The sequence below is a fragment of the Budorcas taxicolor genome, chromosome 22 (assembly GCF_023091745.1).
Source record: "Budorcas taxicolor isolate Tak-1 chromosome 22, Takin1.1, whole genome shotgun sequence".
NCBI classification, from domain to species: Eukaryota; Metazoa; Chordata; class Mammalia; order Artiodactyla; family Bovidae; genus Budorcas; species Budorcas taxicolor.
This window is the reverse complement of record NC_068931.1, coordinates 24,497,087-24,518,613: the sequence shown is the minus strand read 5'-3', so window position 1 is coordinate 24,518,613 and position 21,527 is coordinate 24,497,087. Positions and strand designations below refer to the sequence as shown.

At 38.2% G+C, this 21,527-nt stretch overlaps 1 protein-coding gene across 1 annotated transcript in view; it reads right to left on the bottom strand.

Annotated features, from left to right (window-relative positions):
- CCDC178 (coiled-coil domain containing 178) overlaps positions 1-21,527 on the bottom strand; it is a 374,413-nt gene that overhangs the window by 302,696 nt on the left and 50,190 nt on the right. Inside the window, exons 8-9 of the mRNA XM_052660209.1 lie at positions 9,249-9,391; positions 1,331-1,484 (exon numbers count right to left, since the gene is read on the bottom strand). Of these exons, the coding sequence (XP_052516169.1) occupies positions 1,331-1,484; positions 9,249-9,391 (297 nt within the window). The remainder of the gene's footprint in view (positions 1-1,330; positions 1,485-9,248; positions 9,392-21,527) is intronic.

Genomic DNA, 21,527 nt, shown 5'->3' with positions numbered 1-21,527 from the left:
GAGCAAAATATGAAATTTTCAGGGAAAGAAAATTCTGAGAATATCAAATCTAACTCACTAAAGAAGCTTATAGAAGATATACTTTAGTAACAAGAAACAAAACAGTGCCAAATCAGAGATGTCTGATAAATAGAAAAAGCTGTGTATTAAACTTGGAATATTATCAAACATTTATTGTATAAATTAATGAGAAATTATCCTAACATAGGAATTATTAAGTAATATAGACATAACATGAAAAATAGAATATATATCAGGAAAAGATCATATGGCCCTTAAACTGTTCCTGAAGAATCTAATAATATTGATTATGCTTCACATCCAGTAAATGTAATATGTGTTCCAAAAATTCTAACAATTAGTAGCCCCAAAACATGTAAACAAAATACATCTTAAGAAAAAAATCAACTCTAAACATTCTAACGTGAGTTTCATCTAAAAATATGGTTTCAAATTATATAAGGCAAAATAATTAAGAAATAATAAAGAAATACGCTATCATACTGAGATATATTTTAATATAGCTTTCATAGCAATTGATATATTAGTCAGAAAATAAATCAGAAATATAAAACAGTTAAATAACACAACTATCACAATTTATAAAATAAACCTATTTAGAACTGCACTCTACTATCAGAGAAAACATTTTTCCAAAATCAAAAATTTATGCAAGTTACCTATATAGTATTAAACAAATCAGTCTTAAGGAAATATAAATAATACATACTGCATGTACTACCTGTATTAAAAAAAAGTATTTACATTAAAAATCAACTTAACATTTAGTGGAGACAGAGAGTTAATTTGTCTAAGAATGATCACAGACTGATTTTGAAGACAGAGTTTGCCTTTGACAAAGTTCCAAGAAATTGGTTACGGTCCAATTTAGTAAAACTACCCAAATAAGTGGAGAGATAGATCATGTTTATGATTAAGAATCCTATCATACAGATTTCATATCTGTATCATGTAATCCATAAGTGAATGTGATTCCAATTATAACTCTAATAAAAGAATAACCTAAAACTCAAAAGGAAATATAAAATTAAGGGATTCATCATCATAACAGATAATCAAAACTCATTATACAAGTTTATTAATATAGACATTAAGTATAGAAATAAAGATGTTAATTAGAGGAAAGAAAAAGAGAATAGAAAGAGAGATATACACAAAACAATAAGGAAGCCCCATAGTGACATAGGTGGTTCAATATTAATATATATATATATTAATATATAAATAAATACTCTAAATTACAAGTTCAAGTAGCCACAGTACAAAGCTAATGTCAGTATTTTTTTAAATGTTAGTTATGAAAACTTACCATTTTTTCTAAAGCAGTTAATTCATTTTTTGATGACTTTGTTTCCCTCAATACTTCGGTCACTGCCTCTTCATTCTCCTCAATATTAATACTAATATTTTCTATTGATGTACAGTAGAAATTAAACAGATTGCTAAGTTTATCTATCTCTTTCCTAAGAGAAAAAACACAGTTGACTTTATCCACATTGAAGGAGAAACTATATTTTAAATTATATTTGATTTGCTCCTGACTTAACAATATAGATCAAAGGAATTTATCTATTTCTAAAGGTTTTTCAACCCAAAGAAGCTCCTGAAAAGTACTACTTAGGTATAAAGAAGTAAATAGGGAGGAAAAAAATATTATGTTTCTGATGGAAAGAACTGAAAGAAAAGTGAATGATTTGTACATTTTTAAAAAAAGCTACCATTTGATTTGATTTCAAGTGGGAGACCTAAGAAGTACCTTTGATTCAGAGCCTGGATAGTACAGGGATGGAAGGGCAATTTTAAAAAAGCAGAAAAAAAGAAGAGAAGAGAAGAAGCTGTAAAAGTGGACAGACCATGCATTATTAAAGCTCTGGGACTTCCTAGGCAGTCCAGTGATTAAGACTTCGCCTTCCAGTGCAATAGAGTGCGGGTTTGATCCCTGGTCAGGGAGCTAACATCCTGCAAGCCTCACAGCCAAAGAACAAAACCATAAAACAGAAACAATATTGTATCAAATTCAGTAAAACTTTTAAAATAGTCCATATCAAGAGTGGGGGGAAGGGGTGGGAGGTGGGAGGGAGGTAAAGCGGGAGGGGACACATGGATACCTGTGGTTGACTTATGCTAATGTGTGACAGAGGCCAACACAATATTATGAAGCAGTTTTCCTTCAATTCAAAAAAAATAAGTATGGGGAAAAAATGGTCTACATCAAAAAAAACCTTTTAAAAATTTTAAAAATATATAAACCTCTGGTTTACTGTCTTGTCTCCCTGACAGTCACAGTAGCAAAAAGGAGTAAACTGCAGTTCAGGAAAATAAGGGGCTTACTTAAGGAAAAGTAATTGCTAAGATTTTTGTTCCTAGGCGACCTTTCACAAAAAAGACCAGTGTTAATCTGTAAAACTACATAATCCTTTATCTTATCTGGTAGGAACAAAACAGGTTCCAAGTATAAAAGTCACTTTCAAGTATGGTCTTATAGTTTAATGCATGAAAAAATACGATGAGAAAATGACAAAAATATCATTTGTAGAAAATATTAACAAGTAATACAGATAAGCCCAACTTTTTAAAGAAACCATAAGCAAAATAATAGACTGGTAGATTTACCTGAAACCCATATAAGAGATTAAAGAGTAAATCATTTGCATGTAATAAAATTCTCAATGCAATATGGAATGGAAAAATTACCCAATAGACAAATGAGCAGATAAGATAAACAAGAATTCACAAGAAAATAAATGCTAGTGACCAATAAATATATGGTGTGTTTATTGAATTCGCCCAGACTCTTATGCACTAATTTTAGGAGTAGAGTCAAATTAAACTGAAAGATATAATCTTACAACAGAAATCAAAATTAAAGCAACAAACAAATGAGCAAGAAGATTCTTCTTTACCCTTTCAAACCTGGAGAATACAGGTTTCCTATCAGAATTGTATGATCTTCCAGATCAATAATGAATGGTTGAGAGTCTCAGCATTTAAAACATACATGTGTGGTTCAATTTTCTTCATTTGAAGTTAATTTTTCTTCTCTCAATGTTATCCATTTCCCCAGTGCAGATAATAAACTATAGATTTTGACTGAGTAAGAAGTGAGCAGTCACCCTGCCCCGTGAAATGCAGGAACTAAGCATTATCTTAAGTTATCTCTTCATCTCTATTTCTTAAAGCATTAACTAATGTGATCAATTCCTCAGCCTTTCAAGAATTTTTCAGTGCAAAAGTTGCCCCCACTGATACTTTGGATTTCATTATTCTCATATTTGCTAAATCAGAAATAAATTTAGAAGAATAACATGGGAAGAATCATTTTACATTTTAAGAATTACTATAAAGTAGAGCAATCGAGACACAAAAGAATATATGCTTTTTTTCATTTATACGGAATTCAAGAACAGACCAAACTAATCATGGTAATAGAAGTCAGAATGGTAATTCCCTCTTTCAGGGGATGGTATGAACTGAGAAGGAAAATTTTTTAAAAAATTCTATATCCTGGAAACTTTTTATATCTTAACCTGAGGCATGGTGACATGAATGTATATACATATACATGTAGATAAAAATCATCAATCTATGCATTTGATAGCACATATAATTGTGTTTCTATATGACTACTAATTCCCAACAAACCAAAAAAATAATGAAGGGAAATTAAACATACCTTTAACATTTTACTTAGTAAATCATTTATGACTCGCTAATGCTTATAACAGAACTTTTAGAAAATATGCTTAAATGAGAAGAAAATTAGCAAGTAACTTATATGATGCAATAAATAATACTGAGTAAAGGAATTAATAAAAATATGCCTTTGGGCCCTATTTAAATATTATCTATAAAAATCATCAGCTAATTTTTATATTCAAAATTGAGAAGCAAAAATTTTAGAAAATGTTACAAGATGTAGAATGTTTCATTTATAATTAATATGCACTAACAGCTCAACATTCAGAAAACTAAGATCATGGCATCCGGTCCCATCACTTCATGGGAAATAGATGGGGAAACAGTGGAAACAGTGTCAGACTTTATTTTGGGGGGCTCTAAAATCACTGCAGATGGTGACTGCAGCCATGAAATTAAAAGACGTTTACTCCTTGGAAGGAAAGTTATGACCAACCTAGAGAGCATATTCAAAAGCAGAGACGTTACTTTGCCAACAAAGGTCCGTGTAGTCAAGGCTATGGTTTTTCCTGTGGTCATGTATGGATGTGTGAGTTGGACTGTGAAGAAAGCTGAGCACTGAAGAACTGATGCTTTTGAACTGTGGTGTTGGAGAAGATTCTTGAGAGTCCCTTGGACTGCAAGGAGATCCAACCAATCCATTCTAAAGGAGATCAGTCCTGGGTGTTCTTTGAAAGGAATGATGCTAAAGCTGAAACTCCAGTACTTTGGCCACCTCATGCGAAGAGTTGACTCACTGGAAAAGACTCTGATGCTGGGAGGGATTGGAGGCAGGAGGAGAAGGGGACAACAGAGGTTGAGATGGCTGGATTGCATCATCGACTAGATGGAGGCCTGGCGTGCTGTGATTCATGGGGTCGTAAAGAGTCAGACACGACTGAGTGACTAAACTGAACTGAACTGAACATCTGTTTATGCCAAATAGATTAATGGAATGTTGAATATATGTATCGTATATAAGTACAGAGACAGAAACAGATAAATGATTAAAATAAGAGATACAGAAACATAATCAACAGCTTCAAGATATGTAAAATAAGAAAAAAAGTATAGAAAACTGAAAGCATTACAGTCTCAACTGAAGTTCCTGCCTCCACTTCTTGGCCATATAACTTTGTAGGTTTGTTAACTGACTTTGACCTTAGTCATTTGACTTGCTGTAGTCATTTAAATGTTACCAAAAAAGGATGCAATCAGAGACTTATGAAGTTCATGTCTGAGTGTGCCTGCTTGCTCTTACTCCTCTCCTAGTGTCCTGAGAATATTTCTAACAGACTGGAGACACAGAGTAGAGTCAAATCTCCCCAGTTGTCTCAGCTGAGGCTTTATTATATTAGTGGCAAATCAGAAAACATCTCTAGGAGGGGAAGATCCCCTGGAGAAGGGCATGGCAACCCATACCAGTACTCTTGCCTTGAGAATCCCATGGAGAGGAGCCTGGTGGGCTGCAGTCCATAGGGTCGCACAGAGTTGGACATGACTGAAGTGACTTAGCATAGCACAAGGCTTTCCTAGATCAGCGGAAAATTGGAAAACATATGTAACTAAATGACAGTGCAAATATAACAAATCAGGTGAGTTATGAAAATGATTGCATTCATTAAATAATATATGTTTTGAGAGAGGACAAGATGGTGGAGTAGAAAGACCTTCCTCTCATGAGCACACCAAAATCACAACTATCTGCAGAACAACCATCAGTGCAAAAGACCAACCTACCAAAAAGTTTCTTCTACAACTAAAGACATAAAGAAGGAATCATACTGAGATGAGTAGGAGTAGACTAGTGATAGAGTCAATTACCATACCCCTGGGAGGCTGTCCCATAAACTGGAGCATAATTACATTGCAGAGATTCTCCTAAAAGAATAACAGGTCTGAGCCCCACATCAACCTCCTCAACCTGGGAGTCCTGCACGAGGAAGACAAACCTCCCAGAGCATTTGGCTTGGAAGGCCAAGGGGGCTGACCTTTGGGAGTCCCAGAGAACTGAAAGAATTACAGATTTCACTCTTAAATGGCACACACAAAGCCTCACACACTGTGGGACCCAGGGCAGAAACAGTAATTTGAAAGGATCCTAGGCCAGGAGCAGGAGGCAACTGCAGCCCACCCTAGGAGCAAAGACATGGGTGGCAGTAATTTGTAGAGCTCCATCTACCATGTGGACACTGGTACTAGCAACTACCATTGTGGAATCCTCCTTTTAGCTCATAAGCACCAAGACCTACCCCCACCCAACAGCCTTTATGTGCCAATACTGAGACAGCTCAGGACAACCATCTAACTGGGCAGGGACACAGTCTCCTCCATCAGGAGATAGCTGCCTAAGACCCCTGAGCCCTCAGCCACCTCTGGAAATGGCTCTGCCTTCCAGAAGGCCTAGAACCCAACTCTAACACTAGTGGGCAGGCACAAGTCCCAGAATCCCCAGGGCCCTGGTCCTGCCCTCCAGGGAGCCTGCTCTAGCCTCTGGACCAGCCTCATCCACCACAGAGTAGACATCAGACTCAAGAAAGTCAAGACCCCACGTCATGTGGACCCAGCCTGCCCATCAGCAGCCCAAAACTTGCCCTGGAACAGACTGGACCCTGGCCCTGCCTATTAGGAGGCCAACACAAGCTTGAGGATACCCTAGGCCCCATGTTCAACTGTGTCAGTCACCACTGCTTCCACCAGTGATCTAACACCAGCTCTTGGATCCCTGGGTCCTGCAACCAGACTCCACAATCTAGCTCTGCCTATTGGTAGGCTAGAACTAAGCCCAAGACCTGGCTCCACCCACCTGTGGGCAGGCAACAACCGGAGAACAACTTCTAGACTGTGATTCTGCCCACCAGTGTACATGCACTAGCCCCAGGGCTCCCTGGGTTTCCATAGCCAGTGACCTCATGACCCAGTCTCAACAACTAGCAGTCATCAGCCTCCACACAAGGTAGAGCCTGTCAACCCATCAGACAGGGGACCAAACAAGCCTATCAGGGTGCCCAAAACAGGCAGCCCACCACAGCAGCAGCAGGACCCATGCAGCCCTCATAGGGAATACCCTAGGGCATATAGTTTGGGTGAGGAGAGAGGAGTGTGCTACTGGGATGCATAAGACACATACAAAAGGTCACTTCTACAAAGTCAGGAAATGTAACCAACCTACCAGATACACAGAAAAACAAACAAACAGCAATTTAGGGAAAATGAGGAGACAGAAGAATACATTCCAAACAAGGAACAAGATAAAATCCCAAATGAAGAACTAAGTGAAGTGGAGCTAGGCAATCTATCTGAGAAGGAGTTAAAAGTAGTGACTGTAAAGATGGTCAAAAAGCTTGGAAGAAGAATGGATATACAGAGCAAGAAGTTAGAAGTTTTGAAAAGAGAGTTAGAAAATCTAAAGCACAACCAAACTGAGATGAAGAATACATAAATGGAAATGCAAAATATATCAGAATGAATCAATAAATGTCTCAATGATACAGAGGAGTGGGTCAGTGAGCTAGAATACAAAGGAGAGGAAATCACTGGTGTTGAACAGAAAAAAAAAAAAGAATGAGAAGAAATGAGAACAATTTTGGAGACTTCAGAAACAATACCAAGTGCACTAATATTCACATTATAGGTGTTCTGAAAGGACTCAGAGAAAGATGCTGAGAACATATATGAATAAATAATAGCTGAAAACCTCCCAACCATGAAAAATGAAACAGACATCCAACTCCAGCAATCAAAGAGAGTACCAAACAGGATTAACTCAAAAAGAAACACACTGAGACACACTGTAATTAAAACTGTAAAAATTAAAGATCAAGTTGTTATTTAATCACTAAGTTATGTCTGATTCTTTTATGACCCCATGGGCTATAGTTCGCCAGGCTCCTCTGTCCATGGGATTTTCACAGGCAAGAATACTTGAGTAGGTTGTCATTTCCTTCTCCAGGAGATTTTCCCAACCCAAAGATCGATCCCATGCCTCCTGCCTTGTCAGAGGAATTCTTTACCATTGAGCCATCTAGGAAGCTCCTAAAGAGAAAATATTAAAAAGCAACAAGGGAAAAGCAACAAATAACATATAAGGCAACTCCCATAAAGCAATCAGGTGACTTTTCAAAAGAAACTTCACAGGCCAGAAGGAGTGGCATGATATATTTAAAGTGATGAAAGAAAAAACTACAATCAAAAATACTGAGCAAGGCACTCATTCAGATTTGATGAGCAGATAGAAAACCAAGCCTAAAAGAGTTTAGTATCACAAACCAGCCTTGAAAGAAATGTTAAAGTAACTTTTCTAAGCAAAAAAGAAAAGGCCACAATTAAATACATAAAAATTACAAAATGAAAAAGGGAATAGATAAAGGCAATCATACGGTAAAGGTAGAAATCATCTACACACAAGTTATTAGAAATGTTAAAAGACAAAAGCAATATAACAAAATACATTCACAATCAACAGCTAAGGAACATACAAAATCATTAGATGGAAAATATGATACCAAAAACAGTAACTGTAAGGTGGGAGAGTACATACGCAGATTTCTTTACAAGCATTTGAAAGTAAGGGATCAGCAACTTATAACAGTCAAGTATAAAGATATAGATGGCTAGAGAAAAACCTCAGGGAAACCACAAACCAAAATTTACGATGGTTATAAACATAAAAAAGAAAAAAAGAAATCCAAACATAACCCTAAAGATAGTCATCAATTACAAGAGAACAAGATAGAATAAAGGGACAAAAAAATCTATAAAAACAATCCCCAAACAATGAACAAAATAGCAAAAGATACACAAGTAAGCACATTATTGAAATAGACATCAGATATGAGAAAATATAAACATCTTAATAAGTGCATGTTATCCAGATCACAGGTAAATGTATAAATTTTTGTTCTCTATTTTACTTACATTTATTTGAATCTAGCTCCATAATGAATGTGACTTTTTCTATACTAAATGATTGATGTTTGAATAAATAAATATTTTTATATCACACAGAAACATAAATAATTTAAAACCAAACTAAGAACTAGATGGATGTTATAAAATTCAAATACATCAGAAATGTAATAGAAAGTCAATAATACACAAAATATAATTAATCTATGTGCATTTAAAATATTCCAGGCTAAAGAAAGCAAATAAATATGAGTTAATTAATGATATGCTATGTTTATAATTCACACAAGGCTATATAATTTGATGCTATCCCATCCTGGAATACTTTTTCAAATAGTAATTCTTTTACATTGTTAGCAGGGATATATATTATAATAGCATATCCTTAGGCAATTCGGAAATATGTAAAAGAGCTTTAAAATGACAGAGAAAAATACTGCTTTAGGAATTTATACACAAGTAGTTTAAAACAGGTAAAAGACATATATTTTAATTTATATATTAACTTGGTAAAAAGACAGATGCGGAAATTTAGATCATTTCCTTTCTCTTTATCTGAATTTCTCATACAGGAATATATATCACATTTTTAATTAATATTTTCCTTTTAAATGCTATAAATAACATTTGTGGAAAATACTTACTTGTAGGCAGCCATGCTTATTTCACTATCACGAATATCCCTTTCCATTTCTATTCTGTTTTGTTTAACTCTGAGTTTGGCTTTTTCAAGACTGTCTATGGCTTCTAGAAGTTCTCCATGAACTTGTTTGTATATTTCCATTACCTAGAAATAAAAATATGCATGCTAATATAAGTGAAGTGAAAGTGAAGTCGCTCAGTCGTGTCCTACTCTTTGCGACCCCATGGACGGTAACCTACCAGGCTCCGTGGTCCATGGGATTTTCCAGACAAGAATACGGGAGTGGGCTGCCATTTCCTTCTCCAGGGGATCTTCCCAACCCAGGGATCGAACCCGGGTCTCCTGCATTGCAGACAGACGCTTTACTGTCTGAGCCACTGTACTTAATGGCTAATTAAAACAATCAGACCACAGAAAGATCAAAGAAAGGTTTTAGAGTAGTTCTGATGTAGATTATAAACAGTTCAGTTCAGTCGCTCAGTTGTGTCCGACTCTTTGCGACCCCATGAATCGCAGCACGTCAGGCCTCCCTGTCCATCACCAACTCCCGGAGTTCACTCAGACTCAGGTCCATCGAGTCCGTGATGCCATCAAGCCATCTCATCCTCGGTCGTCCCCTTCTCCTCCTGCCCCCAATCCCTCCCAGCATCAGAGTCTTTTCCAATGAGTCAACTCTTCGCACCACGTGGCCAAAGTACTGGAGTTTCAGCTTTAGCATCATTCCTTCCAAAGAAATCCCAGGGTTGATCTCCTTCAGAATGGACTGGTTGGAGCTCCTTGCAGTCCAAGGGACTCTCAAGAGTCTTCTCCAACACCACAGTTCAAAAGCATCAATTCTTCGGTGCTCAGCCTTCTTCACAGTCCAACTCTCACATCCATGCATGACCACAGGAAAAACCATAGCCTTGACTAGACGGACCTTAGTCGGCAAAGTTATGTCTCTGCTTTTGAATATACTATCTAGGTTGGTCATAACTTTTCTTCCAAGGAGTAAGCGTCTCTTAACTTCATAGCTGCAATCACCATCTGCAGTGATTTTGGAGCCCCCCAAAATAAAGTCTGACACTGTTTCCCCATCTATTTCCCATGAAATGATGGGACCTGCTGCTGCTGCTGCTGCTGCTACTGCTAAGTCACTTCAGTCGTGTCCGACTGTGTGCAACCCCATAGACGGCAGCCCACCAGGCTCCCCCATCCCTGGGATTCTCCAGCTAAGAACACTGGAATGGGTTGCCATTTCCTTCTCTAAAGCATGAAAGTGAAAAGTGAAAGTGAAGTCGCTCAATCGTGTCCGACTCTTAGCGACCCCATGGACTGCAGCCTACCAGGCTCCTCTGTCCATGGGATTTTCCAGGCAAGAGTACTGGAGTGGGGTGCGATGGCCTTCTCCGAGTGATGGGACTGGATGCCATTATCTTCGTTTTCTGAATGTTGAGCTTTAAGCTAACTTTTTCACTCTCCTTTTCACTTTCAAGAGGTTTTTTAGTTCCCCTTCACTTTCTGCCATAAGGCTGGTGTTATCTGCATATCTGAGGTTATTGAGATTTCTCCCAGCAATCTTGATTCCAGCTTGTGCTTCTTCCAGCCCAGCGTTTCTCATGATGTACTCTGCATAGAAGTTAAATAAGCAGGGTGACAATATACAGCCTTGATGTACTCCTTTTCCTATGTGGAACCAGTCTGTTGTTCCATGTCCAGTTCTAACTGTTGCTTCCTGACCTGCATACAGATTTCTCAAGAGGCAGCTCAGGTGGTCTGGTATTCCCATCTCTTTCAGAATTCTCCACAGTTTATTGGGATGCACACAGTCAAAGGCTTTGGCATAGTCAATAAAGCAGAAATAGATGATTTTTCTGGAACTTTCTTGGTTTTTCCATGATTCAGCGGATGTTGGCAATTGGATCTCTGGTTCCTCTGCCTTTTCTAAAACCAGCTTGAATACCAGGAAGTTCATGGTTCACGTATTGCTGAAGCCTGGCTTGGAGAATTTTGAGCATTACTTTACTAGCGTGTGAGATGAGTGCAATTGTGCGGTAGTTTGAGCATTCTTTGGCATTGTCTTTCTTTGGGATTGGAATGAAAACTGACCTTTTCCAGTCCTGCGGCCACTGCTGAGGTTTCCAAATTTGCTGGCATATTGAGTGTAGCACTTTCACAGCATCATCTTTCAAGATTTGAAATACCTCAATAGGAATTCCATCACCTCCACTAGCTTTGTTTGTAGTGATGCTTTCTAAGGCCCACTTGACTTCACATTCCAGGATGTCTGGCTCTAGATGAGTGATCACACCATCGTGATTATCTGGGTCGTGAAGATCTTTTCTATACAGTTCTTCTGTGTATTCCTGCCACCTCTTCTTAATATCTTCTGCTTCTGTTAGGTCCATATCATTTCTTTACTTTATGGAGCCCATCTTTGCATGAAATGTTCCCTTGGTATCTCTAATTTTCTTGAAGAGATCTCTAGTCTTTCCCATTCTGTTCTTTTCCTCTATTTCTTTGCATTGATCGCTGAAGAAGGCTTTCTTATCTCTTCTTGCTATTCTCTGAAACTCTGCATTCAGATGCTTATAGCTTTCCTTTTCTCCTTTGCTTTTTGCCTCTCTTCTTTTCACGGCTATTTGTAAGGCCTCCCAAGACAATCATTGATTATATTCTTTGCAGCCAAAGATGGAGAAGCTCTACACAGTCAACAAAAACAAGACCAGGAGCTGACTATGGCTCAGATCATGAACTCCTTATTACCAAATTCAGACTCAAATTGAAGAAAGTAGGGAAAAACACTAGACCATTCAGGTATGACCTAAATCAAATCCCTTATGATTATACAGTGAAAGTGAGAAATAGATTTAAGGGCCTAGATCTGATAGATAGAGTGCCTGATGAACTATGGAATGAGGTTTGTGACATTGTACAGGAGACAGGGATCAAGACCATCCCCATGGAAAAGATTATAAACATTTTTTATATTAATTTTTGTTCACTATTTAGTCTATTGTTTAGCACAGCAAAGTTTCAGGTTTCTTATATACTCTGACAGGTATCAATACTAATGATGTACAAAAGTTACTGAAGAAAATAACTTCAGTATCTCATTTAATATGACCAAAATAAAATCATTATCTTTTCACCTACAAAAACTAAGACATTTTATTTGCTCTTGTTGGTCAAATACTTTATTGTAGAAAAATCATACAACACCAATGAAAAATTGAAAAATGAAAAAAATCACTTATAATCTTCTCACTCATAAATAGCCATTATTATCTTCATGCAAGGGTCCAAATATTCCATTTTTATTGTTTTCATTAATTATTAGAGATCATAAACCTTCTCCCTTCTCTCTCTAGCTCTTGCTTCTCTGTCAAACTAAAGGGAAAGGGTGGTTGTAGCTGTCGTGGTTGGAATGAATGACCGTTCAGAATGTCCTGTTGGAAAGCTAGAGGGTGAGGAGTAGAAGAGGGTACTAGGTAGTGAGCAGTCCTTTCACCAGGGGCCAAGTGGTGAATCCTACTTGGCAGTACACTCCTAAATAAAGCAACAATTTTATTAATATCATTTTTATTGTGAAAGTAACATTTAACATGATTGTCTATCCTTTAAGAAATTTTTCAGTGTACAAGATCCCCTGGAGAAGGAAATGGCAACCCACTCCAGTATTCCTGCCTGGGAAATCCCATACAGAGGAGCCTGGTAGGCTACAGTCCATGGTGGCACAGAGTCCAACAACAAAGTGTACATTACAGTAAACTGTAGGCATCGTGATGCACAGCAGGTCTCTAGAACTTACTCATCTTGCATAAGGAAATCTTCACACCCATTGAAAAACAGCTCTCCATTTCCCCTCACGTCCCTACCAATCAACGTCTCTGCTTCTACAAAGGTAACTATTATAGATATCTTACACAAGTGGAATCATGCAGTATTCATCTGTGACCTCTTTAGTACTTAGCATAATAATGCTCTCCAGGTTCATCCATGTTGTCACATATGGCAGTCTTCCTTCTTTTTTTAAGGCTGAATTATATTTCGCTGCATGCATACATCACATACATTTTAGAATTAGCTTGTCAAGCTCCAGAAAGAGACCTGTTGAGATTTTGTGACTGCATTCAATTTACAGACCGCTTACTCCTTGGAAAAAAAGTTATGACCAACCTAGATAGCATATTCAAAAGCAGAGACATTACTTTGCCTACAAAGGTCCTTCTAGTCAAGGCTATGGTTTTTCCAGTGATTATGCATGGATGTGAGAGTTGGACTGTGAAGAAGGCTGAGCACCGAAGAATTGATGCTTTTGAACTGTGGTGTTGGAGAAGATTCTTGAGAGTCCCTTGGACTGCAAGGAGATCCAACCAGTCCATTCTGAAGGAGATCAGTCCTGGGTGTTCTTTGAAAGAAATGATGCTAAAGCTGAAACTCCAGTACTTTGGCCACCTCATGTGAAGAGTTGACTCACTGGAAAAGACTCTGATGCTGGGAGGGATTGGGGGCAGGAGGAAGAGGAGACGAGAGAGGATGAGATGGCTGGATGGCATCACCGACTCGATGGACGTGAGTTTGAGTGAACTCCAGGAGACGGTGATGGACAAGGAGGCCTGGCGTGCTGGAATTCATGAGGTTGCAAAGAGTCGGACACGACTGAGCGACTAAACTGAACTGACTGACTTGGAGAGAATGTTACAAAATTTAGCCTTTTAAGCCATTAACATCATTTATCGATATAGCACTTCTCAAATTCTCTCAGCAATATTCATAGTTTTCTTAATAGAGGCTGTGCATGCCATTTGTTACATTTATTCTAGATATTTTATATTTTATGCTCAATGAATGCTATTTTTAAATAAACTTTTTTTTCAGATTTGTTTCTGGTATATAGGAAAGTTTAAATTTAATAATTTACCTTTATATTCAACTGTTATTCATCTGTGGATGTGTTTAAAGTTCATGTATACATAACTACATAATTTGTACAGCAAAGGAAACCATCAACAAAACAAAAAGACAACGTACCCAATGGGAGTGAAAGGGGGAGTGAAAGTGAAGTCGCTCAGTCGTGTCTGACTCTTTGCAACCCCAGGGACTGCAGCCTACCAGGCTCCTCCATCCATGGGATTCTCCAGGCAAGAATACTGGAGCTGGTTGCCTTTTCCTTCTGCAGGGGATCTTCCCAACCCAGGGATCAAACCCAGGTCTCCCACATTGCAGGCAGGCGCTTTAACCTCTGAGCCACCAGGGAAGTTTACCCAATGGGAGTAGGTATTTGCAAATCATATACTCAATATGAGGTTAATAACCAAATATATAAAGAACTCATACATCTCAAGAACAACAACAAAAAAACAAACAACTCAATTTAAAAATGGGCAAAGGGGATAAACAAGTCCTACTGTATAGCACAAGGAACTATATTCAATATCCTTTGATAAGCTGTAATGGAAAAGAATCTTTAAAAAGAATATATATGTATGTACATGTTAACTGAATCATTTCGATGTACAGCAGAAATTAATACAACATTGTAAATCAACCATAATTTTTAAAAATGGGCAAAGGGGCTGAATAGACTTCTTTGGAGGGGGGGGTCCTGTCATCTTGTTACATTCTTTTTTAAATTCTTATTAGGGTATAATTGATTTACAATGTTGCATTAGTTTCATTACTGCATTAGGACAGCAGTAAACATTTTTCTAAAGAAGATATACAGATGGCCAATAGGCACATACATGAAAAAGTGTGCAATATTACTAATTATTATGGAAATGAAAAAATAAACACAATGAGATTTTACCTCATGACCATGATGGTGGTTATTATATATACAAAAAAAAAAAAAAAGATGAAATAACAGGTATTAAGAGAATGTGGAGAAAAGACAACCCTGTGAACTGTTAGCAGGAATGTAAATTAGTGCAGCCACTATGGAAAACAGTAGGGAGACACCACAAAAAACTAAGATGAGGACTAGTATATGACCAGCTAGTCCACTTTTGGGCATTAACCCAAGTTATGCAAAAACACTAATTTGAAAAGATATATGCATCCCTGTGTTCACTGCACCACTATTTATAATAGCCACACAATTGAAGATTCCATCAAGGAATGAATGCATAAAGAGATGTGGTATATAGAATGAATACTCGTTGCTGTTGTTCAGTTGCTAAGTCATATCTGACTCTTTGTGACATGAACTTCAGCATGCCAGGCTTCCCTGTCCTGAAGGGACTATCTCCCTGAGTTTGCTCAAACTCATGTCCATTGAGTTAGTGATGCCATCTAGCCATCTCATCCTCTGTCACCCCCTTCTCCTCTTGCCCTCAATCTTTCCCAACATTAGGATCTGTTCTAATGAGTTGATTCCTTGCATTAGGTGGCCAAAGTACTGGAACTTCAGCTTCATCACCAGTCCTTCCAAAGAATATTCAGGGTTGAGTTCCTTTAGGATTGACTGGTTTGAAAGCATACTACTCAATCACAAAAAAAGAAAGAAATCTTGCTATTTGTGACAACATGGAAGACCTTGAGGGTATTATGCTAAGAGAAATAAGTCACATGGAGAATGACAAATATCATATGATTTAGCTCATAGGCAGAATATAAAAAAAAACACAAACAAAAACATCCAAATAAGTGAACAAACCAAACCAAAACAAACATGTAGGTACAGACAACAGAGAGAAAGGGGAAGACAAAATGGGTAAAATGTGTTAACTATATGGTGATGGATGAAATATATCATGTTTAAGAGGAAAAAAAAGAGAAGGCATGAATAAATATCAGGAATTAAAAAGGAGACCACTACATATCCCCAGTGGCTAAGTAGTAAAGAATCTGCCTGCAATGCAGGAAACTTGCAGGAGACATGGGTTCAATCCTTGGATCAGAAAGATTCCCTGGAGTAGGAAATGGCATCCCACTCCAGTATTCTTGCCTGGAAAATCCCATGGACACAGGAGCCCGGAGGGCTGAAGTCCATGGGGTCACAAAACAGTCAGACACGACTGAGCAACTAAACAACAACATATTCTATAGACTTATAGGAAACAAAATGGGCTTCCCTGGTAGCTCAGCTGGTAAAGAATCCACCTGCAATGCAGGAGACTCCGGTTTGATTCCTGTGTTGGTAGTACCCCTGGAGAAGGATAGGCTACCCACTCCAGTATTCTTGGGCTTCCCTGGTGGCTCAGATGGTTAAGAATCTTCCTGCAGTGCAGGAGACCTAGGTTTGATCCCTGGGTTAGGAAGATCCCCTGGAGGAGGGCATGACAACCCACTCTAGCATTCGCACCTGGAGAATCCCCATGGACAGAGAGGCCTGGTGGGCTACAGTCCATGGGGTTGCAAAGAGTCAGACAGGACTGAAGAATTAAGCACAGTATAACATAGGAAACAAAAGAATACTAAGAAAGTCTCTGTTCCAAAAAAATATAAAATTTTGATGAAATGGACATAATCTTTTTTTTTTTTTCAGATTGAAGCAGTAATTTTATTTATTTATTTTTAACATTTTGGTTTTTTTTTATTTTTTTAATGTATTCTTTTTTTTTTTTAATTTTAAAATCGTTAATTCTTACATGCGTTCCCAAACATGAACGCCCCTCCCACCTCGCTCCCCATAACATCTCTGTGGGTCATCCCCATGCACCAGCCCCAGGCATGCTGTATCCTGCATCAGACATAGACTGGCGATTCAATTCTTACATGATAGTATACATGTTAGAATGCCTTAAAACTAGAAATAACCAAAATGGACACAGGAATAAATAGAATATCTAAAGAGCCTTATTGAGGAAATTGACTTTGTAATTAAAAACATTTCCAAAACAAACAAAAAACAAAACTGGAAAACTTTAGCTAGATGGCATCAATAATCTTAGTCTTTTGCAAACTCTTCCAGATAGTAAAGAAAGAAGAAATGCTCCCAAGTTACCTTTAAATCTTGCAAACCCTTAAAAACAAAACCTGACAAGGACATTAGTAAACAATTATACTATTTTCTTATTCATGAACTTAGATTTAAACTCATAATTAGCAAATCAAATCTAGCAACATCTTGAGTAAGATGTAACATCTTCCTTAATATAAAAAACATTTTTAATGCTTCCCCTTTGAAACTGGGACTGTGACAATGATGCAAAATATTACCACTTACAGCCAGCAATGCAGGAGACCTGGGTTCAATCCCTGGGTCAGGAAGATTCCCTGCAGAAGGAAATGGCTACCCACTCCAATATTCTTGCCTGGAGAATTCCACAGACATAGGATTCTGGAGGGCATGGGGTCCCAAAGAGTCAGACACAACTGAACAATTAATACTTCACTTCAGTCACTGCAGATCTTGGCCAGGAGAGGGCCACGCTTTACTAAAAGCAATACAGTAAAATGTATACAGATAAGGAACAGAAGGAAATAAAACTGTTCTTGAGTTGAGTGAGTGTTGTTCAAACTTGTCTGCCTCTTTGCAGCCCAATGGACTATAGCCCACAGGGCTATTCTATCCATGGGATTCTTGAGAATACTGGAGTGGGTTGCCATGCCCTTCTCCAGAGGATGATCATGACCTAGAGATCAAACCCGGGTCTCCCACACTGCAGTCAGATTCTTTATCATCTGAGCCAACAGAGAGGCAAAACTGTCCTTCAGTTCAGTTCAGTCATTCAGTCGTGTCTGACTCTTTGCTACCCCATGGACTGCAGCACACTAGGCTTCCCTGTCCATCGCCAGCTCATGCAATTTACTCAAACTCATGTTCATTGAGTCTGTAATGCCATCCAACCATCTCATCCTCTGTCGTCCCCTTCTCAAGACCTGCCCTCAATCTTTTCCAGCATCAGGGTCTTTTCCAATGAGTACGTTCTTCGCATCAGGTGGCCAAAGTGTTGGAGCTTCAGCTTCAGCATCACTCCATCCAAAGAATATTCAGGACTGGTTTCCTTTAGGATTGACTGCTTGGATCTAGTTGGAGTCCAAGGGACTCTCAAGAGTCTCCTCCAACACCACAGTTCAAAAGCATCAATTATTTGGTGCTCAGCTTTTTTTATACTCCAGCTCTCACATCCATACATGACTGCTGGAAAAACCATAGCTTTGACTAGATAGACCTTTGTAGGCAAAGTAATATCTCTGGTTTTTAATATGCTGTCTAGGATGGTCATTGCTTTTCTCTCAAGGAGCAAACATCTTTTAATTTCATGGCTGCAGTCACCATCTGCAGTGATTTTGGAACCCAAGAAAATAAAGTCGATCACTGTTTCCATTGTTTCCCCATCTATTTGCCATGAAGTGATGGGATCGAATGCCATGATCTTAGTTTTTTGAATGTTGAGTTTTAAGCCAGATTTTTCACTTTCCTCTTTCACTTTCATCAAGAGGCACGTTAGTTCCTTTTTCCTTTCTGCCATAAGGGTGGTGTCATCTGCATATCTGAGGTTATTCATATTTCTCCTGGCAATCTTGATTCCAGCTTGTGCTTCATCCAGTGTGGCAATTTGCATGATGTACTCTGCATGTATCTTAAATGAGCAGTGTGACAATATAAAGCCTGGACGTATTCCTTTGCCAATCTGGAACCAGTTTGTTGTTCTACGTCCAGTTTTAACAGTTGCTTCTTGACCTGCATACAGACTTCTCTGGTGGCAGGTAAGGTGATCTTGTATTCCCATCTCTTGAAGAATTTTCCACAGTTTGTTGTGATCTAGACAGTCAAAGGCTTTGGTGTAGTCAATAAAGCAGAAGTAGATATTTTTCTGGAATTCTCTTGTTTTTCTATGATCCAACGGATGTTGGCAATTTGACTCTGGTACCTCTGCCTTTTCTAAATCCAATTTGAACATCTAGAAGTTCTCTGTTCACGTACTGTTGAAGCTGGGCTTGGAGAATTTTGAGCATTACTTTGCTAGTGGGTGAGATGAGTGCAATTGTGTGGTAGTTTGAACATTCTTTAGCTTTGCCTTTCTTTGGGTTGGATGAGAAAACTGACCTTTTCCAGTCCTGTGGCCACTGATGAGTTTTCCAAATTTGCTGGCAGTATTGAGTGCAGCACTGTTGCAGCATCATCTTTTCAGATTTGAAATAGCTCAACTGGAATTCAATCACCTCCACTTGCTTTGTTCATAGTGATGCTTCCTAAGGCCCATTTGACTTTGCATTCCAGGATGTCTGGCTCTAGGTAAGTGATCACACCTTCATGGTTTTCTGGGTCATGAAGAAAACCACCTCTGTGCCACCTCTTCTAAATATCTTCTGCTTCTGTTAGGTCCATACTATTTCTGTCCTTTATCGTGCTCATCTTTGCATGAAATGTTCCTTTGGTATCTCTACTTTTCTTGAAGAGTTTTCTAGTCTTTCCCATTCTATTGTTTTCCTCTATTTCTTTGCACTGACCACTGAGGAAGTCTTTCTTATCTCTCCTTGCTATTCTTTGGAATTTTGCATTCAGATGGGTATATCTTTCCTTTTCGCCTTTGCTTTTAGCTTTCTCTTCTTTTTTCTTTGTAAGCCCTCCTCAGAAAACCATTTTGCCTTTCTTTTTCTTGCAGATGATTTTGATCATTGCCTACAATAGAATGTCACAAAACTCTGGCCATATTTCTTCAGGCACTCTATCAGATCTAATCCCTTGAATCTGTTTGTCACTTTCACTGTATAATCCTAAGTGATTTGATACATGTCATACCTGAATGGTCTAGTGGTTTACCCTAGTTTCTTCAATTTAAGTCTGAATTTGGGCAATAAGGAGTTCATGGTCTGTGCCACAGTCAGCTCCCGGTCTTGGTTTGGCTGACTGTATACAGCTTCTCCATCTTCAACTACAAACCATATAATCAATCTGATTTTGGTATTAACCATCTTGTGATGTCTATGTATAGATTCATGTCTTGTGTTGCTGGAAGAGGGTCTTTGCTATGACCAGTGCGCTCTCTTGGCAAAACTCTGTCAGCCTTTGCCCTGCTTCATTTTGTACTCCAAGGCCAAACTTGCCTGTTACTCCAGGTATCTCTTGACTTCCTGCTTTTGCATTCCAGTTCACTATGATGATAAGGGCATCTTTTCATCATAGAACAGTTCAGCTTCAGCTTCTTTGGCATTAATGGTTGGGACATAGACTTCGCTTACTGTGATACTGAATGGTTTGCCTTGGAAACGAACAGAGATCATTCTGTCATTTTTGAGACTGCACTCAAGTACAGCATTTAGGACTCTTCTGTTGCCTATGAAGGCTACTCTATTTCTTCTAAAGGATTCTTGCCCACAGGAGTAGATATAATGGTCATCTGAGTTAAATTCACCCATTCCATAACATTTTAGTTCACTGATTCCTAAAATGTTAATGTTCACTCTTGCCATATCCTGTTTGACTACTTCCAATTTATCTTGATTCATGGACCTAACATTCCAGGTTCCTATGCAATAGTGTTCTTTATGTTCACATTAATTTTTGTAATAGCACAGATTTTAGTAAACTCTACAAGATTTTCCTTTAGGCACAGGAACCGAGGCTATACACTCAAGCTGAGAGCAAGGATTACACCAAGATGATGAGATAAGCAAACACAGAGATAACAGAATTTATACCATGAAAGGAAGAAAAGCAAGAAATAATTCCCTGTATCCGATCTTTCCTGTAGGTATTGCTGGGGTGATCTCAGGTTTGGGAGTTTTTCTTATATTGTATGAGGCAAATTCATATGGAAAGCTCCTTGGCTGGCTCATTGTGGGACTGATTCAGCTGTCCCACATGGATACTCTCTACATCGATGTTAAAAATATTTCTGTGGCTCCACTGTGTTATGTGACTAAGCTGCTTGTAGAATCTGAAAGTCACCTTAAGCCACTGAGGTTGGTTTGCAATGTACTGAGGCTCAAGCACATTGACAAGAGGTCTTGCATTATTTAAGTAGCTGGGTTACTTCAGCAAGCCTCTAGCCAAGGCCTCAGTCAAGACAGCAGAATAAAACAGAAAAAGCAAAGCTTTATTACAAACAAAACGCTATCTTACACTTTCCTGAACCCCTAGCAATCTAATTTGCTTTCTGTCTTTATGGATTTACCTATTCTGGATATTTCAGGTAAATGAAATCATGTAATAGGTGATATTTTGTGTCTGGGTATTTATTTAGCATAATGCTTTGAAGTTTATCCATGTTGTGATCTGTACCAGTATTTCATTCTTTTTATGACTGACTACTACTCCATGGTATGGTTATATCACATTTTGTTTAGTCATACATCAACTGATGGGCACTGGAATGATTTTGCTTTTTGTCCACTGTAGACAGTG